At 60.0% G+C, this 25,741-nt stretch overlaps 2 protein-coding genes across 8 annotated transcripts in view; one reads left to right on the top strand and one right to left on the bottom strand.

The window, feature by feature from the left end:
• Nucleotides 1-8,362: 8,362 nt before the first annotated feature.
• RNH1 (ribonuclease/angiogenin inhibitor 1) lies at nucleotides 8,363-19,795 on the top strand. Of its 5 annotated transcripts, none has more exons than XM_058526048.1 (10): nucleotides 8,363-8,777; nucleotides 14,003-14,104; nucleotides 15,520-15,690; nucleotides 16,163-16,333; nucleotides 16,868-17,038; nucleotides 17,119-17,289; nucleotides 17,471-17,641; nucleotides 17,942-18,112; nucleotides 19,415-19,585; nucleotides 19,688-19,795. In XM_058526048.1, the coding sequence occupies exons 1-10, from the start codon at nucleotides 8,755-8,757 to the stop codon at nucleotides 19,773-19,775; spliced, it is 1,410 nt and encodes a 469-aa protein (XP_058382031.1). In that variant the 5' UTR covers nucleotides 8,363-8,754; the 3' UTR covers nucleotides 19,776-19,795. The 5 variants fall into 5 exon arrangements, with proteins under 5 accessions (XP_058382031.1, XP_058382033.1, XP_058382034.1 ...); XM_058526050.1 differs by lacking the exon at nucleotides 8,363-8,777 and adding an exon at nucleotides 11,732-11,764; XM_058526051.1 differs by lacking the exon at nucleotides 8,363-8,777 and adding an exon at nucleotides 12,134-12,380.
• A 1,960-nt stretch (nucleotides 19,796-21,755) lies between these two features.
• PTDSS2 (phosphatidylserine synthase 2) overlaps nucleotides 21,756-25,741 on the bottom strand; it is a 29,769-nt gene continuing 25,783 nt past the window's right edge. The window contains exons 5-12 of one of the 3 annotated variants that reach the window (XM_058526044.1): nucleotides 25,518-25,652; nucleotides 24,861-24,911; nucleotides 24,311-24,424; nucleotides 23,936-24,054; nucleotides 23,393-23,507; nucleotides 23,173-23,318; nucleotides 22,892-23,077; nucleotides 21,756-22,654 (exon numbers count right to left, since the gene is read on the bottom strand). In XM_058526044.1, the coding sequence (XP_058382027.1) occupies nucleotides 22,501-22,654; nucleotides 22,892-23,077; nucleotides 23,173-23,318; nucleotides 23,393-23,507; nucleotides 23,936-24,054; nucleotides 24,311-24,424; nucleotides 24,861-24,911; nucleotides 25,518-25,652 (1,020 nt within the window). In that variant the 3' untranslated portion in view covers nucleotides 21,756-22,500. The remainder of the gene's footprint in view (nucleotides 22,655-22,891; nucleotides 23,078-23,172; nucleotides 23,319-23,392; nucleotides 23,508-23,935; nucleotides 24,055-24,310; nucleotides 24,425-24,860; nucleotides 24,912-25,517; nucleotides 25,653-25,741) is intronic. The other 2 variants (XM_058526045.1, XM_058526046.1) reach the window with 2 other exon arrangements.

Here is a 25,741-nt window from a genome sequence, read left to right as displayed (position 1 = left end):
ACAAAACATGTTTACCAATAGGCCCAAATATCTTTAGTTTTCCTGCAACAGGAAGCCAAAACTAGATAAACCTATTTTTAATCATGTTTCACTGTTTTATCTTATCTGGAAATTATCTAGATATTTAATGACTAACCATCATTTACCTTAACTTAGCAAAACTCTAAGGTTTCAAGTTACCAAAAAGATTTGGGGAAGCTGTTTTCAAGCACACACTGATAACTCGGAAGACATACCTATTTTAATTAAAACCTAGCTTAAATTAGCTTTATTTACCAAAGATTATCCCAGATCCTCTGAACTTGAAAAACGTTTGGATTAGTTTATTATATCTCTGAGAGTTTTGCAAATACTCAGTTCATAAGAACGCTTGATTTTCTTTAAGGCAATTGAATAAAGCTCTTTTACAAGTTAATTTTGGCAATACCATCCAGAGGTAAAATACACATATATACCACATATCTATAGCATACAGACACAGACACACGTAACATGCAGGTAGACACAGACAGAGATCTCACAGCTGTTATTTTAAAACTTTAGCTATGTCTCAGGTAAAATAATATATAGCTCAAAAGAACAGTTGGATCCAAATTGTGTTTCTGGCATATAGACTAAGTTAAGATTACCTGCTCAGATGGCCAAAGAGTTTTTTTTCCCCTAAAGATTTTTATTTGAATGCTATCAAATTCTAGAATTATTTCTCCCTTTTGAGCAGGATGGGTAACTTACCAAGAAGCATCAGCAAACAGACAGGCAGAAATAGAAAGTAAGTCTAGGGTAACTGCTATTTAAATTTTTCCTTCCAGTTGTTTATTTGCTCCAGTTAACTTAGAAATAGCAATTAGGGGGCCGGCCCCACGGCATAGCAGTTAACCGTATACGCTCCGCTGCTGGCGGGCCAGGTTCGGATCCCGGGTGCGCACCGAGGCACCACTTGTCAGGCCATGCAGTGGCGGCGTCCCATATAAAGTGGAGGAAGATGGGCACAGATGTTAGCCCAGGGCCAGTCTTCCTCAGCAAAAAGAGGAGCATTGGCATGGATGTTAGCTCAGGGCTGATCTTCCTCACACACACACACACAAAAAAACTGGCCAGGGTCCCTAAAGAAGGGCTGCCCTTAGAGCATTTAGATGATGGGAACCCATTTGTCAAATTTTTCCAAGAACCAAAGAAAACTCCTAGCTAGCCTGCTTCCAAAAGGAACCTAACCCTTTCAGTGCACTACCGTAAGGAAAATAACTGAGGACAAAGCCTTTCACTATCCCGAACAAAGCTGGAGAGCTCAAAATGCAAGGAGAGTGGACCTCGGGACCCGAGTGGAGACTCGCCACACTGAACGTAGTCGGGAACTCACAGAAGCAATGCGTATGAGGGGCTCAGCTCGGGCGTCTCACTCAAGTCCAGGGTCGCTGTCTCTCGAGGTCGCCTCCTTCAGATCCCACTGTTGACACCATTTGAATGTCAACTTAAAATAAAATAGCCAGTTACCTTACCAGCAAATGAGTTTATTTGAGAACAGCCAGAGCAATTGCAATTCAGAACACGCAAGCTATGGCAAAACCAGAGGCAAGTCCAGAGAACAAAGGGGGTTTTCTTTTACAGAGAAAAAGGGGGAGTGGGGAGGGGCTGTTCTAGATGAAAGTTCACTGGGTGAGACTGAGAGCTCAGGGTGGCGACAGCTGCTCGTTGGCTAAGCTGGTCGCCGGGCAGGAAGAAGTTCCTCCCCCCTCCTGCTGGAGCAGTAAGGCAGCAGCCAACTTCCTGTTGGAGATGCAGGTCCCCCTCCTCCTGTTTGAGGTGACTGAGGACAAGCGTAGGGCGTGAGAGCTCCCTCTGCAGACCTTCTCGACTCCAAGTTTACCTGAGGTCTCCTTTATTAATTTCCACAAGAAAAACAAACCTGACCTGACTGTATGACATTTGTATTACACTGCCCCAGTGTGAATAAACATGGTTTTCAAGCACAAAAGTACTCACCCAAATCAGCCACATGGAGGACCAAAGAGCAAGTCTCAACAAATGCCAAAGGTTTGACATCACAGAGGGTCTGCTCCTTGAGCACAGTGGATGTAAGCCAGAAACCAATTTTTTAAAAATCCTGGGGCCAGACCGGTGGCGCAAGCGATTAAGTGCGCGCGCTTCGCTGCAGCGGCCCGGGTTTCGCCGGTTCGTATCCCGGGTGCGCACCGACGCACCGCTTGACAAGCCATGCTGTGGCGGTGTCCCATATAAAGTGGAGGAAGATGAGCATGGATGTTAGCCCACGGCCTGTCTTCCTCAGCAACAAAAAAAAAAAAAAAAAAAAGAGGAGGAGGATTGGCAGATGTTAGCTCAGGGCCGATCTTCCTCACACACAAAAAATAAATAGAAAAATAAAAATCCCTATTAAAAAGGATTAAAAACTAAATAGTTCATTGGTCAAAGAAGGAATCACAACAGAAATTAGAAAATATTTTGAACTTAATGTTAAAGAAAAAAACCACAAGTCCAAACTTGTAGGAAGTAGCTGAAAGGGAATTTTTATCATCTTAGATGCATACATGGGAACAGGAAAACATCAGTGACCTAAGCATACATCTCAAGAGCTGACAGTAAGAAGTTAAGCCCCCGCATATTAGAAGAAAATACAAAATAAAGAACAGAAACTAGTGAAATAGGAAAAAAATACAAAAGTGAGGATCAATAAAGCCAAACATTAGTTCTTTGTAAAGACGAATAAAACTGATAAGGTTGTTGAAGATAAAAAAAGAGAGAAGCTATAAATAACCAATATCTGGACTGAAAAAGGGGAAATCACTACAGATCCTAGAGACATTAAAAAAGAAACAGCAGGGCCGGCCCAGTGGCCTAGCAGTTAAGTGCGCGCTCCAATACTGGCGGCCCGGGTTCGGATCCGGGGCGCGCACCGATGCACCGCTTCTCCGGCCATGCTGAGGCCGCGTCCCACATACAGCAACTAGAAGGATGTGCAGCTGTGACGTACAACTACCTACTGGGGCTTTGGGGGAAATAAATAAATAAAATTATATATAAAAAAAAAGAAACAGGATATTATGCAAAACTTTATGCCCCAAAATGTGAAAATATAGTGCAAATTGACAAATTTCTAGAAAAACACAACTTACAAAGACCACCACTGGAAGAAACAGAAAAATCTGAATAGTTCTAGAATTACAAAAGAAATGGAATACATGAGGTAAAAACTTCCTACAAAGAAAACAAAGAATTCATTGGTGGACTCTACCAAACATTTAAGGAATAATTAACACCAATATTACACAAACTCTCCCAAAAGCAAACGGGGAAACACTTCCCAGCCAGGAGGCCACCACAGCCTTGGTACCCACACTACCAGAGCTGAACCCTATGACTCAGCAGTCCCACTCCCAGGTACGCACCCAAGAGCAACGCCCACACACGCCCAGCAAAGGACACGCACAAGTGTTCCAGCAGAGCTGTGTGACGCCAAGACCTGGGAACGCCCCGCTGAGCGTCGAGACAGAACGGGTGAAGAAGCATGGAACAACCGTGCAGCAGAGAGAACACAGCGCCGACAGTGCACAGACCACCGTCCCTCTCGCAGTGCTCAGCAAAGAAAGAACGTGCAACATAACTCCACCTACATGACGCTCACAAACAGGCAGAAGGAGTCTGCAGAATTAGCGGTCAGAAGAGCAGTTCTCTCGAACCTCTGCGCCTTTGCACATGCCTCCCCCGTGCCCCGGGAACTCAAGTAGCTCCTGCATCAAGGTGCCTCCCAGGCCTCATCAAGATGCCTGGCCAAGGCCACCATAGTGCCCACAGTGCCCACACTGCGCAGCTCCTGGGGGCGGGCTGCTGTCTCAAACACCACTCAGTTCCAGAGGCTGACTCAGTGTCTGACCTGAGGCCCTTGGAGGAACATCTTATTTTTGTAGCATCCCCACACAGGAGGGAAGAGAACGTCGCCCCTGGGCCAAGACCAACGTGGAACTCAGGACTCCAGAAGCGTGCACCATCCCTTGACTGGCCCACTTCCTCATGGTCTGACTGAAATCGCAACTTCAAGTCAAGACCTTCTCACTCGAGGTGAGGAGCCCAGATCTCCCTACACCTGCCACACTGTGAACGTCCTGCCACGTGGCAGGCTTCACCCATGAATCAGAGGGCGCTCTACTTTCCAAACCTTGGGATGACACTCAGTTGGCCATCTCTAGCGTCACTTAAACAAACTGTCAACAATATAACCAGTCACATATGAACCCAGAGCAGCCACTGGTCAGGTTTAATCCTCAAACCCTTGCTACTTCATCCTCCATGTTTTCCACTTTACCTGGGTGCTGTCTGTGAAGATCCCAGGTGCTCTGTACTTACACTATGCACACTTCTCTGTATGTATCTTAAATTTCAATAAAAAAGGAATATAGGGGGCCGGCCCCGTGGTGTAGCAGTAAGTATGCGTGCTCCGCTGCTGGCTGCCGGGGTGCTGATCCTGGGTGCGCTTGTCAGGCCATGCTGTGGCAGCGTCCCATATAAAGCGGAGGAAGATGGGCACAGATGTTAGCCCAGAGCCAGTCTTTCGCAGCAAAAAAGAGGAGGATTGGCATGGATGTTAACTCAAGGCTGATCTTCCTCACAAAAAAAAGCAAAAAAAGGAATATATTTACAAAAGTAGAGCAGGACAGGGACTCCCACCCAAAGACGCCCTGGGCGGCATCTCTCCCACGTGTCTGACCAGTCCACCTGTAGCACTGGGGTCTCTGTAGACGGCGTCTCATAAACATGGACTGGGGTTTCCCTCTTCAGCCCCTCACCCTATTCCTGTTTCCTGAGACCCTATGTCAGGACACTGACAAGCACTGAGGAAGAGGCAGGAACAACCCAAAGGCTCTCTATTTCAGGAAACGTGTAGTTAGACGGGGCCGGAGGAATAAGGGAAAGGGCAAGGAACTCACATCTACTAGGTGCCTGTTTGGAACTGGATCAGGAAGACAAAGCACTGCCCAGCACGCCAGGACCTTCGAGAAGTGGGCAAGAATGGTCACCTCTGGGGGGACGGCAATACAAAACTGGAGGTGGGGGGACTTCCGTACACTCCAGATCCCCCGTCAGGTGAACTGGGTCGGTTTAAAAACAACGATAAGGACATAACTGGGTGAATCAGGTAAGTTCAAAAATATGTATAAAGACATGACTTCCAGTGAATCCTACGTGGCCCCCCCTGTGGCCAGTGTCCTGTCTGGGCGGGATGTGGCCACATGGATGGTGGTCACCTGCGTGCTCGGCTTCGTGGGGTGTCTCAAAGTTGACGAGCGCCTTCCCCCACGTTTTCTCACCAGTCCCCAGAGCAGCCAAGTCCTCGTATCTCCATGGGGTGTCACAAAGGGGCCCAAACAGCTTCAGGGCCAAACGTTTATTTTGAATTGTTTTCTTCACCCTTACGAGAATTGCAAGAAACAAACCTAAGAGGTTATGGCATAGAAAAGAATGAAATGAAAGTACAACATTTTAGCAGCTTTCCTAAGATCTAATTCTTGTGGTGGGGAAGGGAGCCCGCCCAGGAGTCAGGCCAGCAGAGGCCTTCCAGTGACCTGCGATGCATTCGAAACCCCACAGCCAGATTCTAAGTCAAAAGCAGCTACTTTTTCCAGTGCACACTTTGCATAAACAATATTCAGATCCAGGTGCACTGAGCATTTACCTGCATCCCAGCACTGAATCTTCACCGCCTGGAGGGAGGTACTTGGTGGGCCTGGTGTACAGATGAAAATGATCAAGCTTAGACGCTCAAAAGATCGGCCTCTGGTCACCACACAGTGAAGGTCACACTCAGGTCAGCTGGTTCCAGGCCCTGCACCTTCCCAGTGCTCAGCCACCTCCTTTAAAGACAGTCAGAAGAGCAGTTTAATAAAATGGTAAGGAACAACTCTGCCGTGCAGTCCCCTTATCTGCAGACCTCATCTGCCAAAACATCAATTCTGAGAATTGGGGACTAGCGCACAACTTAACGTTTGTTGAATAAGCACCAAAAATATAAGTCATAACGTTTATGCGCTAAAGTTCATAATGTTTATTCACCTGAGAACATCTCAAACCCATGCGCAGATTCCAACAAGCCTTGACTGCTGTTTCCCATTAAACACAAAGAAATAAACTAACATAGAGATAAGAAGTCTGGGTCTATCCGGCATCAGCACGTACTCAAGATATCACATGAGCACACTGTATTTCAGCAAAGGAATCAAAGACATTGCTCATGATTTCTTCTGCCTCCTCTCAACAACCCTCCTCTCTACCACCTTTGGGGCATCTGTGACCGCCTGCCACCTGGAGTATTGCCCAAAACATAGCTCCAGGTAGCAGGCCTCGGCCTGGCTCATCCCTTCCTCCTCCGAGGCACCCGCCGTGGCGCCAGCCCACAGAAGTATCTCCCAAACGGTTTGTTGAAGTTAGTTTTAGAAGAGTCACTCAGGTCAGTACACTTTGTCTAAAGAAGAAAGTGAATACTGTAATTAAACAATTTCTATCAAAATTGTTAAAATGAAATTTCAGCACTTAAAGAAGTAAGTCCGCAAGAAAAGTCAGTTTTTTCTTCAACAACCTCCCATCCCTTTTGCTCCAGCAGGAACTGGCGCTCCTGGGGACAGGGCTTCCCATAAGGCCCTCTCCAGTGTGGCTGGTTCCTCCCCGTGCTGCTTACTGCCAGACCAGTCTTCCCCTCCTCGGTAAAACTCCCACCTTTCCATTTTATGTCCTTCGCCGAGCACCACTGGCGTCAGCCTGTGGACGCCAGGCCACGCCCCTCATCAGGTAACCCTCCTAGGCTGGCCTCCCCGTCCCACGTTTCCCCCACCAGGGATTTCCTCTGTTCTGCTCAGCGTTGAATCCCCGGCACCTAGAACACAGCCGGGCACAAAGGAGTTAATAACTATCCTCGAATGAACGCAGTCAGGCGAGACTCTGAACTATTTCCGTTAATTGACAATGTTAGACTCATGAAGCACTACCCATAGACCACAAACCGTGCCTTAATGAATAACGTGGCCACCCTCGTTCCTATGACTTCATCCATCTACGTATACTCTCCAGCTATACGACCAGGTCGGTGCTCGGCAGGGACTGCTGTGCAGAAACTCGGGAGCCAGACTTCGCTCCAAGTCACCGAGCCGAGCCCCCTGACAGCCACGCCAACGTCACGGCCAGACGACTTCACGCCCTCACGGTGCCCAACGTCCGAGGCCCGCCCACGGAGCGCGCCCGCCAACCACGCTTCCCAGCCCGCCCAGACCACCGCTCCTCCCCGCCGCCACGTGGGCGCGAGGAGTCCACCCCCAAAGGCTGCGCCCGCCCCGTTGGCCACGCCCATGCCCACCCGGCCCCGTCCTCCAGCCACGCCCCCCGCCGGCTCGGCCCCGCCCCACCGCCCGTCCCAACGATGCAGCCAGACCTCGCCCCGCCCCCGCGCGCCAGGCCCCGCCCCCGCCCTCCCATCCAGGCCCCGCCCCACCGCCAGTCCAAACGCGGCAGCCAGACCTCGCCCCGCCCCGCGCTCCAGGGCCCGCCCCACCACCAGTCCCGGCAGGACAGCCAGACCTCGCCCGCCAGGCCCCGCCCCCGCCCTCCGGGCCCCGCCCCCCCCGCCGGTCCTGACACGGCAGCCAGACCTCGCCCGCCAGGCCCTGCCCCCACCCCTCCAGTCCCGCCCCCGCCCTCCCTGCCGGAAGTGCGCCGTCTCCCTCCGGTCTCCAGGCCAGTGATAGTCCGTCGTCGTGTCGAGGTCAGCCCTCACCGGCGGCGGCTGTGGTCGGGCCGCCTATGGACGCGCAGGGGCGGTACTGCTGCCATGCTCCCCGGGGGAGAAACGTGCTCGTGAGGCGGGACGTGGGGGCGTGTGGGCGGGGGCGTGTGGGCGGGGGCGTGTGGGCGGGGGGCGTGCGGCGGGGGCGGGGCCCGGGCGGGGCCCGGGCGGGGCCCGGGGGCGGGGCGGGGCCGAGCGGGCCGAGGCAGCGGCGCCTCCTGGAGGCCGTCGGCGCGCCCCGAGGACGTCACAGCACCGAGAGCGCCCCCGCGCGTGCGCACCGCTCAGGCCCTTCTCCCGAGGCACGCTGGGAGGCGCGGCGCGGCGCGCTGGTCTGCGCCTGCGTGGTCCGCTCTGGGTGCCTGTGTCCGCGCGAGTGCGGGGTTCTCCCTGACCCCTGGTCCATTGGCGCCCAGCAAGCTGCAGAAGCAGAGGCTGGCCCAGCCACACTTTCTTCCCCAAATTGAGTAACCTTTGGCCTGTTGCCGCAAAGAACCGACCCCCAGGAAGGACAGCCCTGGCAGAGAGGAGTCGCCCAGGGGGTATTGGGGAAACGGGGGGACGGGGTCTCCATGACGTACGACCAGAGGTGGAGGGACACTCGCACGTGCTTCCAGTGGCCACCCCTCCGAGAGTGCCCGGGAAGAAGCACACCGCAGGCCGGGTGATGACGCGGAGCCCAGTCAGAGGAGCCCTGGGAGGTCACCTGAGAGGCCTGGGGGAGCTGGGTGGACGACTCCCGGGGGCAAGAGGAGAGCGTGACTGGAACAGCGCCTCGTGGGCCGCGGGCTCAGGGTGGTCTCAGGGTTGGCTGAGATGTGCAGGGGGGTCCAGGCACTTTGCGCTATTGGGCTGGCACCTCTCGGTGCCCACGCGGTGCGGAGACACGCGTGCGGGAAAGCTGGTGGACTTCTGCAGCGTTTCCGGAGGGCAGTTGGGCGGCATCTTGGAACCAGGCCGGCCCCCCTTCTAGGATGGGTACCAGGAAGCTAACCAGGTGAGACGAAATGTCGGCCTGTAAGACGGGTTGAGTAAATGGAATACATTCAGAGGCTGGCACACAATGTGGGGTTCACTGCAAGTTAGCTTGTATACATTGTATACCGATCTGTTCTTGAGAGGAAAATGTTATAGCAGCTCCATAATGCGTTCGTCTCCTATTGCGGTAACAATTACCACAGATTCCTTATTTCACAGTTCTGGAGGTTGGAAGTCTGAAATGGGTCTTAGGGGGTTAAAATCGGAGTATCCACAGGGCGGGCTCCTTCCGGAGGCTCCAGGGGAGAATCTACTTCTTGGCCTTTTCCAGTTTCTAGAAGCTGCCTTCCTCCATCTTGAAAGCGCAACCACTCCAACCTCATGGTCACGTCTCCTTGCTGATTTTGACCCTTTCACCTCCCTCTTATAGGGACCCTCATGATTACATTGGTCCTATCCGGGTAATCGAGGACAGTCTCCCCATCTTAAGACCCTTAGCTTAGTCACATCTGCAAAGATCCCTTTGCCATGGAAGGTAACTATTGACAGGTTTGGGGATTAGGACGTGGACACCTTTGGGGGCCATTATTCTGCCTAACATTCCTAATATCTGATTTTTTATTTTTTAAAAATGTGTGTACAGAGTGGGTAGGAGCACGTGAACAGATGTCAGAGCAGTTGTCTCTAGAAGATGGGCATTCTAGCGCTCTTCATTTTCTTTTCTCTGTCTTCTGGTTTTTCTACAAAGAGCATATAATGCTCATGTGACAAAAATCACGATCACGTTGACTGTAGCTCCGGTACACCCAGGGGCCCCCCTCCCCCCTCGCCCCTCTGCCTCACCCACCCTCACCCAACCTCAGGCTGCAGCAGCCTCTGTGGGAAACCCAGGACCTCGCTCATTTCTTGCGTCGAGGGGGAGGAGAGCTGCTGGCTGTCTTCACTCGACAACTTGACACCTTGAACCCACTCGGGGGGAGCTCATGGGTGGGGTTGTCTGGACCTTAGTGGTCTGTCCCTGCGAAGCCACTGGGCTCTCCAGGGCTGCGTTGGTGGTGCGACCCCCTTGTCCATTGGCACCCAGCAAGCTACACAAGCAGGAACCAGCCCAGCCAAATATCCCCAAATTGAGTAACCCTCCACTTTATTCCCCCAAAGAACTGGCCCCCCTTGCAGCAGATCAGCTCGCTGCTCTCTTGTCGCCATCTGCACTGTGCTGCTCCCTGGCGGCCGCCAGGATTAGGCCAGGTCGGCAGTGAGCAGTGTGTGAAACATTCAACCCACCTGTGGGCGGCCACCATAGCCTCAGGCCTCTGCTACCCGTGGCCTGCTCTCGCCTGGGAGTGGACATGCCTGACGTCTGCCCTGACCCTCCAGCACTCCTGATTCCCTTTTATTCTGCATTATTTTTGCCCCTTGGCACTATCCACATTCTAAATACTATTAATTTCCTTTTTTTTTCCCCCGGGGGGGAGATTCGCCCTAAGCTAACATCTATTGCCAATCTTCCTCCTTTTTTCTTCTCCGCCCCCCATCAAAGCCCCAGTATATAGTTGTGTATAGTTGTAAGTTCTGTTTCTTCTGTGTGAGCCGCCACCACAGCATGGCTACTGACAGATGAGTGGTGTGGTTCCACACCCAGGAACTGAACCTGGGCTGCCAAAGCGGAGCTTGCCAAACTTGAACTGCTAGGCCATCAGGGCTGCCTCACTATTAATTTGCTTTTTTTTTTTTTTTCGTGAGGAAGATTGGCTGTAAGCTAACATCCCTTGCCAATCTCTGAGGAAGATTGTCCCTGAGCTAACATCCGTGCCTGTCTTCCTCTATTTTGTACATGGAATGCCACTGCAGCATGGCTTGATGAGCAGTGTGTAGGTCCATGCCTGGGATTCGAACCTGTGAACCCTGGGCTGCCAAAGCAGAGCACATGAACTTAAGCACTAGGCCACTGGGGCAGCCCTACTATTAATTTGCTTTTTAATTTCATGTGTCCCCTTGAGCTCCTAGAGGGCTGAGACCTTTGCCCTGCTTGCTCACTGATGTGGCCCAAGCGCCTAGAACAGTGCCCGGCACACAATAGGTGTTCAGTAAGTGGCGGCTGAATTGAGGAATGCTGTGCAATGCGAGCACGTGGAGCACCCTGTTCTAACACGTGCACATGGCAGCGAGGGGCGCTCTTGAACGGACACCCACAGCCGTGTGCTGGGAGCCCGCAGACGCCCGCAGGGCCGCGTGCTGTCTCCCCGTCATTTTGGAAGTTCGGGACTGGTGCCGTGTGTCTCGTTCTGTGTGTCTAATAAACTTCACAGCGTGCCCTCCGCAGTCCTCCCTGTCAGCAGCGGGGTTTTAACTGGCGGAGAGCGGGTGTCTTACATTACTCAACCACCTCCCACTGATGGACGTGAGGCTTCTCCAGGAGTGCAGGTTACAGAATACTGCGAAGGGACGTTCTGACCGTGTCCGCTAGACTTCTCTGCGAACGTCCCCTGATCCGTACGGGGAAACGGGTGCGTGCATGTTTCACGTGGGCCTAGTCGCGTCCCCAGAGCCGACTGATGACAGTCGCACCCGTGTCATCACAGCCACACATGGTGTCATTCTGCCACCTCCCTGTCCGGTGCGACGGGGAGAGGCTCGGGCGTCTCCCGTCGGCGCACTGGGGGCGGGGCAGGGCAGGGTCCCGGTGGGGTGGGGTGGGCCTCCCGGCGCCTTGTTCTGGAGGCGGAGTTGAAAGGCTCGTCTGGGCCACAACGTGGGAAGTCACGCGGGGTCGCCGAGTTGCACCCGGGGCTGAGCGGAAAGCGGCGGGGGCTGGGCGCACGGCTCAGAGAAGCCGCAGGGCCGGGCCCTCCCCGCCCGTAGCCCCGCCCTCCCAGCCGGTCCGGCCCCGCCCCCAGGGGCGTGGCCCGCCCGTGGCGCAGGCCCCGGCCGGGTTCCGCCCCCAGGACGCGCCCCGCCCCCGCCCCGGCGGAAGCGTCGGGTCAGTGGCGGCGGCGGCTGCGCGAGGTGAGGTCCGGGGGCCCTGAGGGGCGGACTCGGGGGTCCTCTCGCGTGTCCTCTGGGGTCCCTCCCGGGCCCGGCCGCGTGGCGGGGTCCCCGCGGCCCGAGCGCCCATCCCCGCCGCTCCGCGGCTCGCGGAGGTGACCGCGTGCAGGGCGGCCTGGCCAGAGGCGAGTGGCCCCCGTGAAGGCCCGGTGCCGATCGCGAAGGTGGGGAAGGACCCGGCTCCTGCTCTCCGGGGCGGGCCTGCTGAGCGGCCCGTTCTCGCCCTGAAAGCATTAATTAGGCGCCACTGTGCAGATGCTGGACGCTGGGGTGCAGCCGGCCGGTGGGGCGGGGTCCTGGAACAGGGACCCTAACCAGGCTTGTGCGGAAGGCTGCCCACTCGGCACCTTTCGGGGCCTGTTACCCGTTTTCGTGGGGTTCTTAAAGGGATCGGTGCCCCACAGGTCAAGTGGCGTCCTCCTGGTCCCAAGGCCCCGCCAAGGGGACACCCCGGGGTCTGCTCAAGCCTTCGGGGGTGCTCGGCGTGCCTTCCTGTCCTTTCTGAACCTCAGATCGCCTCAGGAGGGCCGGGCCCTTCCGTCACTGGATTCGGGCGAGGACGCAGCCTGGGCAGCAGGTCGGGCTGAGGTCCTCAGGTGGTCCTGCCCTGGAGGGCCCGCGTCAGCAGCCCTGAACTCCCCCTCCGGGTCCCCTCCAGCGACGACGGGGACTGAGTCACGGTCCGGGCGACCACGCCCTGGACTCCCGGGCGGGGCAGGCCCGGTTCCTCCGTGGGATGGTCGTGACTCGCTCTCGCCCGGCTCCTCAGCGGCCCGCGCCCTGGCCGTGCTGGTGGCTCAAGGGGATCCTCTGCTCAGCAGGAGGAGAACAGAGCCGCCACCTGTGCTGGCCTGCCCTCCACTCTGGGCTCAGAACCGCCCCGGGAGGGGAGGCCGCCGTCAGGCAGACACACTCGAGGGGGGCAGTGTTGTCGGGAAGCTGGGGGCTTCGGGAACGGGAACCTCAACCTCCCGTGGGGCTGAGTCATCCTGATTGGCTAAGCCTTCCTCCAGGGCAGCTCGCATCGCGGCGTTTCCAGGCTGCATCCTTCCTGCGCTTTCTGTCGCTCTTGAATGAAACTGAGCTCCCTGCCCAGTCTCAGCGTCATGGCTGCCCTCGGGCTCCTCTCCTGCTGGGCCCCTTCAGGGCCTGGGGCACACCCTTCCAGTCAGCGCCCACCTGGGGCTCTGGTTTCCCATTTAGTCAGGCTCTGACCTTGTCCCGGATGGGGTTTCAGGGCCTGTGCCCTGCTCTCGTCCCAGACCTGCTGGCTAAAGGCCTTACTTTTTTCTCAGTCCGCCTGATGGCCTGCCTTCTCCGTGGGCTGGTCCCTGGGCTGACCCAGGTGGGGCAGAGGATGTGCCCTGGCCTGTCCTGAGTCCCCAGCTCCCAGTAAGGGATCATGGAAGCAGGCACCCCAAGTGGCCACCTATGAAGGCACCACCCAGTGTGCAGGCCGCTGGGCCTGTGGTCCCCAACCCACCTGCTGTGTTCTGTCTAGGGCCCCCGTGGCGGGCCCCCTCGAGGAACTGTTAGCTGACCACAGAACCCGTTCCTCCTACCCAGCTGCTTCAAGGCGGTGAGGCCCAGGCTTCTCGCGTCCTGGGGGGGTCTCTGGCTTTGTGGATGGCCTGGCCAGGTGGGGCTGTGGCGCTCCCTGCCCAGCACAGCCCTCTTGTTCTCAGAGGGGAAGATAGGCTGAGCAGGAGGAAAGGTTTCCACAGCACTGCACAAATGCTGCCCCTGTGCTTCCCGAACCAGGGTCTCCACACCTCATCCAGGCCCACAGACCCCCCGCCCCCCATCCCTGCCCAGGCAGACAAGAGGCGGGTCCTGGCTCGCTAACTGGCAGGAGGTGCCCGTGAAGGCTGGGTGTGGGAGGCTGGGAGGTGAGAGCGGCCTCTGCCCCCATAGCCACGTCCCTGCGCACCGCGGTCCGTGGTGGCCTTTGCCAGGGTGTGCAGTGGGCACAGCCCCCGCTCTGCTCGCCCCCGGTTCTGCTCCTGGAGGCTGAGGCGGATAAAGGTGCTGGAGGAAGGAAGCAAGCAGGCCCTGGCCAGGGGAGTGGCTGTGGCCTCTCCTGAAACCTCAGCCCCTTGGGGTCCCACGTGGACTTTCCCCGTCTGCCGGACCTCTGGCCTGTCGTACCTTGAGAGAGTTTGGCTGAAACGTGCTCCTCCTGCTCTCCCTTCTGTCTAGAAACCTTCGCCCCACCATGAGTCTCGATATCCAGTGTGAGCAGCTGAGCGACTCGCGGTGGACGGAGCTGCTGCCGCTGATCCAGCAGTACGAGGTGGTCAGGTAGAAGGCCTGCCAAGCCCCTGCGGGAGGTGTGGCCGGCTGGGGGCCACGGTGGGCTGGGGGTGGCGGGCTCCCATGGTGTCCAGCTCTGCTCCTGCAGCCGACACCCACAAGTGGGTGTGGTGTGCCCTGGAAGCGCTTTATTTATGGACAGGCAGTGTACGTTTTTCTGATTTTCACGTGGCAGGAAATGTTAGTCTTGTACTTTTTTCCAGCCGTTTGACCACTTAAATCTGTTGCTGGCTCGGGATGGGTGGGCTGGGTTTGGGTGGAGGCTCTGAGGGCAGGTGGGCAGACCTCCGGGCCCAGGGTCTTCAGCTCGACTCCTTCCTTTGGGAAAGCGGTGGCCCCACTGGGCTCTGTGGAGGTGCTGCTACCCCACAGAGGGCCCCTCAGCCCTCTGCCCACTCCCCCTGCGTCAGTGTCCCACTGCCTGGGGCACCCAGCTCAGCCCGCTTGACTCAGACTTCAGGTTTTTCATGTGCCCTTTCCTGTGCCGGGTCCCTGCAGGATCCCACGTGGCACAGATCCTCACGTCTCCTTGGCCCTCTCGTCTGTGAGAGGCCCGTTTCCCTCCTTGTCCTTGGCCATCTGACTCGAGTCTGCTCGTGCTCTGAAGGTACCCCAGGTCTCCTCGTGCTGAGACACACGTTTTTGGCAACACAGAGATGATGTTGTGTCCTGTCTGGCCTGTCGTATTGTGGGGGGTGTGACAGTGACGGCACCATATGGTCCCCCTGACGGTCACCATGCCCACCTGTGCCTGCCGGGCCTCCCCCGGCCTCCACTGGGAAGTGACTGTTTCCCGTTGGAGGTGACAGACGTCCTGGTGAGAGATCTCACAGCTCTGCCTGCACCGTGTCTGCTCAGGCCCTCGCCTGCCGATGTTATGTCCATCAGGGGTCTCGCCAGAACAGTTATCCCTGGGCCTTTGCCTAATTGGGATTTTCAGTTTCTTCATTCCTTCCACATTTATTGATTGTCGTTCTTCTGTGAGCAAGAGCTGGCTTTCCTCCCACCTGCACTGACTGGACGTTTGCTTATTCCGCATGGACTTGGTCCCGGCTGTAACCTGGTGCCTGTCTCGTGGCTCGGTCGTCCACGATGGCTGTGGCCCCGCAGGCTGCTGTGTCCTGGAGGCCACGTCCTCCCCCGGCACAGCCTCGCAGCTGGGCCTCGGGCAGGTCTGCTCTCCTTCCTGGAGGCAGAGGGAGCTCTGCGCACGTCTGTGGGCAGACCTCCGTCTGTGGGCAGTCTGTGCCGGTGCGGTTTACAAAAGTTTCACAAGAGGATCCACACGCTTTTTCTGGTTCATTTTAAGTTGCCCTGGCCGTGACCCACCTTGTTGAGTTCTTGTCCCACTGCTGGGTCACAGCCTGCTGGGTGAAATGACCGTCCACGTGTCCCGTCCACAGGCTGGATGACTGTGGCCTCACGGAGGCGCGGTGCAAGGACATCAGCTCTGCTGTCCAGGCCAACCCCTCCCTGACGGAGCTCAGCCTTCGCACCAATAAACTGGGCGATGCCGGCGTGCACCTGGTGCTCCAGGGCCTGCAGAGCCCCACCTGCAAGATCCAGAAGCTTAGGTGAGAGGCAGGATCCAGGCGGGCTTGGGTCTGAACCTGCCTGGGCGGCCCAGGGACGTGGGGACTTGCGGGCGGCAGGAGGGCAGGAGGTGGCAGCAGGTGTCTGGCCTTCAGCCAGAGGCCCTGGAGCCTGGGGGCCCCTCCCTCCTCCCCCCAGGCCCCTGCTCCCACTACAGCCCAGTTTCCTGTGCAGACACAGCTTCCTCTGGGTCCTGAGGCACTCTGAGCCCACTCGCAGCCCCTCCCATGCATCCCCTCCTGCCCTCTGCCCTCAGCCTGCAGACCCCAGAGCCCCGACCAGAGGAGGAGCAGGCAAGGCCATCCTGCAGGGCCGGGCTGGTGGCCTCCCCGTGGGCATGGGAGTGCTCTGTGTCTGCCTTGCCCAGGCTCCTGCAGACAAAGGGGCAGTTTCTCTAGTGTGGGGGCCACGCCTGGCTCGTGGGGGCCCTGCTGACGGCCGGGTGTGTTCCAGCCTCCAGAACTGCTGCCTGACAGAGGCCGGCTGTGGGGTCCTGCCCAGCATGCTGCACTCGGTGCCCACCCTGCGTGAGCTGCACCTCAACGACAACCCGCTGGGGGACACGGGCCTGCAGCTACTCTGTGAGGGGCTCCTGCACCCCCAGTGCCACCTCGAGAAGCTGCAGTGAGTGTGTGCCCTGCCCGGAGGTCCCCGCGATGCCTGCCTTCTCGCCCGGGCACCCCCCGCCCCCACACCTAGCTGTCTCGTGGGCTTTGGTCAAGCGCCTCCCCCAGCACGTCGGCTGCAGGGACCTTTGGGGAGGGGGCGCTTGGGGACCTGCAGATGCTCCTCCTCCGTGACACTGGGGCTCTGGCCCTCAGAGAGGAGCTGGCAGCTGGCCTGTGACCCGCATGTGAGTGCAGGGTGGCCCAGCCACCATGAGCCTGCAGGTGGGCTCAGTGACGAGGGAAGGAAACTGAGCCAGAAAGACCCTGCTCAGGAGGCTGGGCGTCCTCCTGAATCCAGTGAACCCGGAGCTTGGGGTGGGGCTTGTGGTCAGTGGACGGTTTCCAGGAGCTCCGGGCACTCACTCACTGCCCCTCCGTCCTCCCCACTCCGTGGGCCTCAGCCCGGGTGGGAGAGGAGACCCAGACAGGTGCCCCTCGGCCGGGACGCCTTCCTGCAGGTGAGGGGCTGACTGCACCCGCCCGTCCCCAGGCTGGAGTACTGCAACCTGACGGCCACCAGCTGCGGGCCTCTGGCCTCGGTGCTCAGGGCCAAGCAGGACTTCAAGGAGCTCATGGTGAGCAACAACGACATCGGCGAGGCAGGTGTACGGGTGCTGTGCCAGGGTCTGGCGGACTCCACCTGCCCACTGGAGACACTCAAGTAAGCATGGGGCTGGGGCTGGGGGTGTGGCGCTGCGGGTGGGGTGCTCCCCAGCTCCCATGGCGCCTCCTGTGCCCTAGGCTGGAGAACTGCGGCCTCACGCCAGCCAACTGCAAGGACCTCTGCGGCATCGTGGCCTCCAAGGCTTCACTGCGCGAGCTAGACTTGGGCAGCAACAAGCTGGGTGATGCGGGCATCGCGGAGTTGTGCCCTGGGCTGCTGAGCCCCAGCTCCCAGCTCAAGACCCTGTGGTGAGTCAGTCTGTGGGCGTGGGGCGCAGGGTTCGAGTGGCTCTGACTGCCGAGGCGCCGGCCCCTCCCCGCTCCCTCCAGGGCTGTGGCCGTGGGCGAGGGGCCTGCAGAGCAGCTGGGTGGGGGGTGTCCAAGAACGTAGCTGTGCTGGCGTCCCCATGCAGTGACGCGTCCCCTGCAGGCTCTGGGAGTGTGACATCACTGCCGCGGGCTGCAGAGACCTGTGCCGCGTCCTCAGGGCCAAGGAGAGCCTGAAGGAGCTCAGCCTTGCCGGCAACGCGCTGGGTGACGAGGGCGCCCGGCTGCTGTGCGAGAGCCTGCTGGCGCCCCGATGCCGGCTCGAGTCCCTGTGGTGAGTGTGGGCCAGGCGGCAGAGCATCAGGACGCCGGAGGGGACCCCGTGTGAGGAGGGAGCTGGGCCAGGCTGGAGCCCTGGAGGCCCGGGAGGGAGGTGCCTCATCCTCTGCCACACCCGAGGACAAGAGGCAGGTGGCTGCAAAGGGGGAGGGCGCCAGGTTTCCTTGGAGGGTGGGGAGGGCGCCGAGGTTGAGCTGCCCAGAAGCCAGGGGGCGCTTCGGGGGGCCATGCTCGAGTCCATGGGGCCTCCAGGGCACCCCGGAGGCGTGGCTGCAGGCCTGGTCTGTCCCCACAGGGTGAAGTCCTGCAGCCTCACGGCTGCCTGCTGCCGCCACTTCAGCGCGATGCTGGCCCACAACAGGTGTCTCCTGGAGCTGCAGGTGAGCAGCAACAAGCTAGGGGACGCCGGCATCCAGGAGCTCTGTCAGGGCCTGGGCCAGCCCGGCAGCACGCTGCGGGTGCTCTGGTGAGTGTGCGCGAGTGTGCGTGCACCTGTGGGGCCGCACCATGCTGGCTCGGTTCTCATCCCCAGGGATCAGGACGGAGGTCCCGGCCCGACTGGGTTGTCCCCCTTCCTCTGTGTGGTTTCCCGAGGGCCTTCCAGGTTTCTTTTCTTTTCTTAACTCTCGTCTAGTGGCTTCCGGAACGGGTCCTGGAGGCGGTGATTCCTGGAGCCCGTGTGCGTGTCTGCGCACATGTGTGTCTGTGCATGTGCGCCTCAGCCCCGAGCCTCTGCGGCACCTGCCCGCTGCGGCCGTGGTGCTGTGGTCTGGGGCACTGTGCTCTGGGCACCTCTTCTGAGGGACGCGTGCTTTGTGCCCTGGAGTGTTTTCTAACCCCTTTCCGTCTCCTGGACAGAAGTGCTCGGGGATGGTCCTCGGGGATGGTCGTTGGGTCTCCTCGCCATTTGCTTTTCTCTGGGTCCTTGTGTCTCCGGCCTGTGGACTCAGCCTCTCGTTTCTGCCATCGGGCGTCTCGTCTGTTCTCTGCTGGGCCTCTCGGGCGGCTCTCCTGGGTGCGGGTTGGAGCCCACAGGGGTCCTCCAGCTCCCTGCTGCCAGGGCTGTAGGGGTGCTCTGGAGCCAGGCGAGGAGAGGGGCTGTGGATCGAGGGCCCTGTAGACGCGGGGCCTGGCGTGACTCCTCGATGTTGTCTTGGCATCGTCATCCTGGGGGCCCCTTGGCTGGCATCACCCCTTCCCTGGTGGGAGCGGGTGAAGGGCCAGCCCATCCATCTTCGTGTCTGTGGCCTATACCTGTGGCCTTCCTGCTGGAAGCCTTCCTGCATTCGGTCCTCTTGTGCCCTCCACTCCCTCCGCTCTCCCTTTGGTGCCCCCAGGTGGAGAGGAGGTGGGGTGGGTGTGAGGCCCTCTGGGTGGACAGCCGCCTCCGCTGTCCCTTCTTGTCCACCATGTCCCCTACACTGCTCCTTCCCAAAGGCCGTCTGGTGCCCTAAGTCCAGGGTGTGCTCGCCTCAGGTGTCGGTGACCACTGTGCCACTGAGGGCAGCTCTGCGTGTGCCTCCCGTCTTCAGGGGGGACATCTGCCCGGGGCCAGCCGTAAGTTCAGGGCCACAGACACCGTGAGAAACGCACACGCCACGGCTGAGATTTGGGGAACAGCCCTGACCCTGGTGATCTGACACGCCACGTGCAGACATTTCAGGGTCCGTGGGCATGGCGGCCTGTGGACCCCCCGCCATCCCACAGGCCCAGGTCACTGAGCCGGTCAGCGGCACCCTGTCCTGACTCCACCCTGCCCTCTGCCCAGGCTGGGGGACTGTGACGTGAGCAACAGCGGCTGCAGCAGCCTGGCCTCGCTCCTGCTGGCCAACCGCAGCCTGCGCGAGCTGGACCTGAGCAACAACTGCTTGGGGGACCCAGGCCTCCTGCAGCTGCTGCAGACCCTCGAGCAGCCCGGCTGCGCCCTGGAGCAGCTGGTGTAAGTGACACACAGGGCGGCCTGGCGGGTTGCGGCTCAGGCCAACTGGGGAGGACAGCTGGGCGGGCGGCACAAAGCCCACACCCCCCTCTTCCCACATAGCCTCTATGACATCTACTGGACGCAGGCGCTGGAGGACCGCCTGCGGGCCCTGGAGGAGAGCAAGCCAGGCCTGAGACTCATCTCCTGAGACCCTGCCCCGCTCCTGAAGCCCCCACCTGTTGACGCTCCCAGACAGCCCCGCCTCCGTCCCTGCGGGGCTACCCGCCCCCGGCCTCTCTCTCTGGCTGTTCCAGCTCTAACTGAAGAGAAGTGCTCAAATCTACTTACTTCCATGAGGAAATTCTGGACACTTTGTAACTATTAAAGCACTTTTTTGGCAGGAGGGTCCCTGTCCTTCGTGGGGTCCCCGTGAGGGGCGTCCGTATTGAGGTGTGATGCTTTCCTGAGCGCTCTCTTGCTGCCCAGAATCACCACAAACTCAGCAGCTTAGAGCTGCAGGCCCTGGCAGGGGCGTGCCCGCTGGGCCCTCTGCGCAGGGTTGCAGGCTGCGCTGGCGTCGGGGGGCCGTGCTTCCCAGGTCGCTGGCAGGTCCTGCTCCGGCAGCCCCTGGAGGCCCCGCCCCACAGGCCTTCGCCTCCTGTGTCTGTAGGGACCAGGTCTCAGGTGACCTGCCGTGTTCTGTCCTTCGAAGTGAGGAGCCGGGCTCGCCTTGGCCAGCAGCTCCGCTGACGGCCCCCCCTCCGGACTGGAGGCCTGTGGGAGCTGCTCCCGCGCCGTCCGCGCCTGCAGCCTTGGCCCCCAAATGCTCTCCCGGCAGAGCCCAGAGCCCTCTGGACGGTAGGGCAGGGTCCACCATCGTCTGGCTGGCCTCGTCTTGCCGTGGGCGGCTAGCATAGGGTGACCTGCCCCGACCGGCACCATCACGGGGGTGCCACTCAGTGGGGCCGCGGGACACGCGGCAGCTTCCAAAGGCTCTGGTACCTGGACAGCAGCGGCGGCGCATTGCTATAAAGCCCCTCCACACACCCCAGGATCTTGGTTTCTAGTGCGATCCCCAACCAGAGGTAACCAGGGCTCCTCGGAGAAAGAGGCAACCCCAGGTCTGGGGAGGAAACGCACAGTCAGCCCCAAGTGTCTGGTTGAGAACCATGTTCCTGCTGAGACCAGCGGGGCTGCCAGCGCCGACCTGGGCCAGAGGAGCAAGGGTCACCACCACTGAGGAGTAGGGAGGCACTGTGACCCTGAGTGACTCTGCGAGAGGCACTATCACCACCTGCCCAATGACACCGCTCATCTCGGGTGTGAGCTGTGGGTGGGGCGGGGGTCCTGACCCCAGATCAGGGCACAAGCAGCGAGGAGAGCAGAACCAGCCTCTGGCTGGGGTGCTGAGGCCCCGTGTCCCCCAACAGTGCCTGGTCGAGCTAGGACACCCCTGGTGAGGGCGGCCACGGGACAAGGCCTGTGCTGTCAACGGCAGGGCCACGGGAGCTGCGGGTGGACAGAACTTAGAGGAACCCTGAGAAACGTGATGAGTCCACGAGAGACTGATGGGAACTGCCCACGAGCGAGTGTGGCTGCACAGGCGCTGCGTCCCCGAGCCCACGCGGGGCGGGGGTGGGGTGGAGGTTCTACCCCTGCAGCTGACACCCCGAGGTTCAGCCAGGCTGGGGGACCTGGGTGGGGGGGCACACAAGGGCCCCACTCCCACCTCTTGAGGTCTGCAAGCCTCCCAAAGGGCAGTTGAGGTGTGTGTGTGTGTGTGTGTGCGCGTGCCCAGAACTTCAGGGCACTCTGTGTGTGTGTGTGTGTGTGTGTGTGTGTGTGTGTGTGTGTGTGTGTGTGTGTGTGTGTGTGTGTGTGTGTGTGTGTGTGTGTGTGTGTGTGTGTGTGTGTGTGTGTGTGTGTGTGTGTGTGTGTGTGTGTGTGTGTGTGTGTGTACACGCCCTCATGGCTGACCAACCGCGCCCCAGCCGGAACCAGCTCCCAGGGCCGGCCTGTGGGGATAAACGTGGCAGGGTGGGAGTCCTCATGTCTGATGGGTCGTCTGCCCAGGACGAGCGTCCAGGCCAAGCAGCTCCCACCCACAGGACTTCCCACCCTCTGGACAGTGTCTGAGGCGGGCAAGGGGCCTGGCGGAGGTCAGGGGTCAGCAAAGAGGATGCGGAGCTGCAGACCTTCATCGTCACTTTATTTGTTCTATCTGCTCGTGGAAATGACCTTCCGCTCAGGCCACACAGACCCACGACCCCTCCTCCCGACCGTGGGCACCGGACCTCAGAGTTTCTGACATGACGCCCCTCGAGAGGCCAGTCTGGTGACCTCGGACCCCACCCACACGCCCTCCAGGTCAGTCAGATTAGACAAAGGCTCTCGAAGACACAGGCTCGGGGCTGCCCACCTGGACGCGCCCCTTCTCAGCCTTTACACGTGCCACCCAGGGGCTTGACGGGGCCAGCATGGACATCCCAGGGCCTCAGAGTGGCCAGGGGCCCACGGAGTGGAGAAAGGGGCAGTGCGACACCTCTGCCCAGTTCCGGGCGTCTGGGCCCGACGGCTCGGTGTGGGCCCACAGGCCAGCGGGCTGCCCGCACATTAAGGGGAAGGGCAGGGCCTCGCTCCACCGGTACTAGCCGGCCCACGGCGAGCCCCGCAACACCTGCCAGTCCGAGAGAAGCCTCAGGAACCAGGAGCACAGAGCACACGTGCACACACGTGTTCAGATGCCACATGCACAAGCCCGGGAAGGGGACCCCCTTCACCCCCTCCTCTCAGTGCCCTGCTGTGTGCACGGGAGAAAAGGAAGATAAAACTGCGAGGCCAAGGCCCGCAGGGAGGCTCCTGGTGGGAACCCCATGGAGGATGAAGGGGACGGCAGGCCTGGGTGCCTGGTGGGTCCAAGGCACAGCGTCAGTTCAGAGCCGGCGCCCCTCCCTCTCGGCCTCCCCAGGTCCCGGGGGGTCGTCCGGCCCAGGAAGGTGACCATCCATGTTGCCAATGTCTCTGTCCTGGTCGCCTCTGCTCTGCTGCTTCTGCCGCCGGGTCTCCTTGTACCTCAGGGTGATGTCCCTGGGGGCAGGGGGGCCACGTCATCACCAGCTGGCCCGAGGAGGTCCCAGGAGCCGGGGCTCCAGGAGAGCTGAGGGGCTGCCCCGCATGGGGAAGCTCGCACAGCCGTGGGCAGGGACCGGAGGGCCAGCAGGGGAAGACAGAAACCGCACGGGACCCAGATGCCAGGCAGACCCGACCCGGGAGACTGGCACCCGTGGGGCCATCAGGTGCCTGTCCGCAGGGACACGTGCTCACCGCAGGAAGAAGCGCCAGGCGGTCCAGGTGAGCAGGAGCACAGAGCCGAGCACCCAGCACTGGGCAACGTAGAAGGGCAGTGAGAGCGTGAGCGTGTGCGGGTCGTACTTGACCACGATGAGCAGCTCCGTGGCCGTGATGGCCGCCACCAGCCAGGCCTGCTGGCCCAGCTTCTTGTGGAGCTTCCTGCAGAGGGCGAGCGCCAGGCTGAGGATGTGTGCACCAGGGCGAGGGGCGGCACAGGCCCTTCGCCCCCGCCCCGCCCCCCACGCAGCCCTCACGGGTCGTCCATGAAGTCGTAGATCTCCCGCATGGCCACGCCGCCCACGTTCACGAAGAAGACCAGCCGCAGGAGGACCAGGTAGTGCTCGGGAGGCAGCCACAGCACGAACTTCAGGTAGAAGGTGTTCAGCTCTGCCAACAGAAACTGGGGGACAGAGGAGGGTGGGGGCGAGGCTGGCTGCCCGGGAGCCACGCGCGCACGGGGCTGGCCGGCCTTACCACTAGGATGATGCCGCACACGGCCAGCCAGCGGCGCAGGCTGGAGGCGGGCTTCCACTCGAAGCGGACCCAGCTGTAGGGCGTGAACTGGAAGACGATCCGCTTCATCTTCCCCCTAGAACCACGGAGCGTGTCAGCCCGAGGCCTGCACCGCCCTCACGGGACCTTGCCAGGTGCTCTGAGCACGGGGTAGCGCCCCAGCCGTGGGTCCTCGCCCCCTCTGGGCACCCATGATGGATGGGAGAGGAGATGCCACTTCCCGGCGCCCCCATATCTTTTCCTGGACTGCTGCTTTCTTTTAAATCCCAAAGTACAACAGACAGAGTGCCTGCAGCCACTTTGTAAGAAAAGCCAGGAGGGGAGGAGGAGCCAGTTGGACGGACACACGGCCACCCTGCGGGTCTTGGCGGGGTTCCCCCAGGCAGCCCAGGGACGAGTCCCAGGTGGAGATTACAGGAGGGAAAATCCTCGTGGGGCGCCCCTCCCAAAAGGCGCAGCAGATGGAGCCCAACCGGGACCTCGGGGCCACCTGACGCGACGTACTTGTAGGTCGGGATGTTCCAGAGACCCTGCCACTTGTACGTCTTCAGGGATAGCCACTCAAGGGTCTTCATGCCGCAGTAGATGCCCAGCCCGTTGCAGACAAGCACGTCCATGATCCACTGCAGGGGTAGCGAGGCGGGAGGTGGGTGCCATGGACCCCCAGCCCTGTCCTGCCTTGTCTGAGGGGACCCTGTGCCCGTGTCCTCCCCGCAAGGGCGGCCTGGGCCTCAGGACACAGGGGGCCTCCAAACAAGCCAGACGCTTCAGTGACGGGCCCTAGGCTAAGGCCCAGGAGGGGTGCCCAGTGGAGGCGGTACCTGTCCCCACACGACCCGGCGGCACCCACGTGACCCCGCCGCGAGCCCCGGCACCTACGTGGTCCCACCAGCACTCGCTGAAATTGGGCAGCTGGTGCTCCAGGCTGTACTCCAGGAACTCGAACATCACGCTCACGATCATGCACATCCACCAGTCGCGGATCATCAGGGTCTGCAGGTGTGGCAGAGCATCAGCCCTTCCTGCCCCAGCCCACCTCCCTGAGGGGACAGAGGCCATGCAGCGGCCTCTACTTCAGACTTTCAGACACCTCTCAGGCATCCACACGTGTGCCCAGGGCCTGAGGGTGTGTGGGGCCCATGCTCACCCTCACCCAGGAGCAGTGGCCAGAGGCCTCACGGTGGGGGTCTCATTGTTCTCATTGGCCACCACAACACCCTGGACAAGCATGGGTCAGGGCCGGGACCTGGAGCTCCCAAGTGGCTCACAGACCCTCTGGACAGCTGGCGTGTCCTGCAGTGCAGTCCCTGGGCCCTCGCCCACCACACTCAGATCACTCAGACCCTCGAACTGTGGCTGCAAGAAAGACCCAGAGCACAGGGCGGGCCCGAAAACCAGGGTGTCCCCTGTGACAACGAGGTCGCCTCACCTTCAGGTACCAGCCAAGAAAATGCGCAGGCACGAAGCCATCCAGCTTGTCCTGTGGGTGACAGGACGCAGGCCTCGTGCATGGCCCCAGCCCCATGTGCAGTCCCCACCCTCCACGCGGCCCCCCACAGCCCTGCCTGGGACCAGGTCATGTGGACATCCCACTTGTCTCAGGCCCCAGAACCCCCTCTCCCTTGGGAGCCCCGCCCTCCCCGACGCACATCACTGCACTGGCTCCCACCCCCTCAGCCCCTCTGGGCAGCGCCCGTCAGCCACGAGGGACAAGGCTGAGCTGCGTGCACCTGCTGCCGTGGGCACGTGCAGACAACACAGCCTAACCCCTGAGGAGAGCAGGTGCCCCTCCACGGGCCCCCAAAACCACCCGGGCCAAGAGCAGGCGTCTACCCTGGGAGGCAGGGCTCGCCCCCACCGCCAGATGGGAGCAGCCCCATGTGTGGCTGCACAGCCCTCGGCGCCTGCACCTGCTCCAAGGGGACTGAGCCTGAGGGGAGCCCCAGGGCAGGCAGGAGGGGGCCGGGCCTGCCAGGCCCACGCTGCCCCACCCCATCCATCTGCAGGGTGACTCGGGCTCCAGAAACATCCATGACTGGGCAGCGCCTGGAGGGCCCGTTCACCACTGTACTCCCATCGGCCTCACCCAGATGTTGTGGAAGGGGTCGCTCTCATTGTCTGCGTCGTAGATGAGGCAGTTCCCCCCGTAGTCCCTCTCCGGCAGCGGGACCCCCAGCCTGGGGTCGACGTACTTCAGAAACTGGCGGCCGTCCTCAACGGTCTGCAAGGCCGGCGTCCCCATTAGTGCGGCCAGACGTGGGCACCCAGGTCTGTTACCAACACCTCGAGGTGCACACGTGGGACGGGGCT

Source organism: Diceros bicornis, chromosome 31 (assembly GCF_020826845.1).
Source record: "Diceros bicornis minor isolate mBicDic1 chromosome 31, mDicBic1.mat.cur, whole genome shotgun sequence".
Taxonomy (NCBI): Eukaryota; Metazoa; Chordata; class Mammalia; order Perissodactyla; family Rhinocerotidae; genus Diceros; species Diceros bicornis.
The sequence above is the reverse complement of the archived record's forward strand: the minus strand, read 5'-3'. Positions and strand labels throughout refer to the sequence as shown.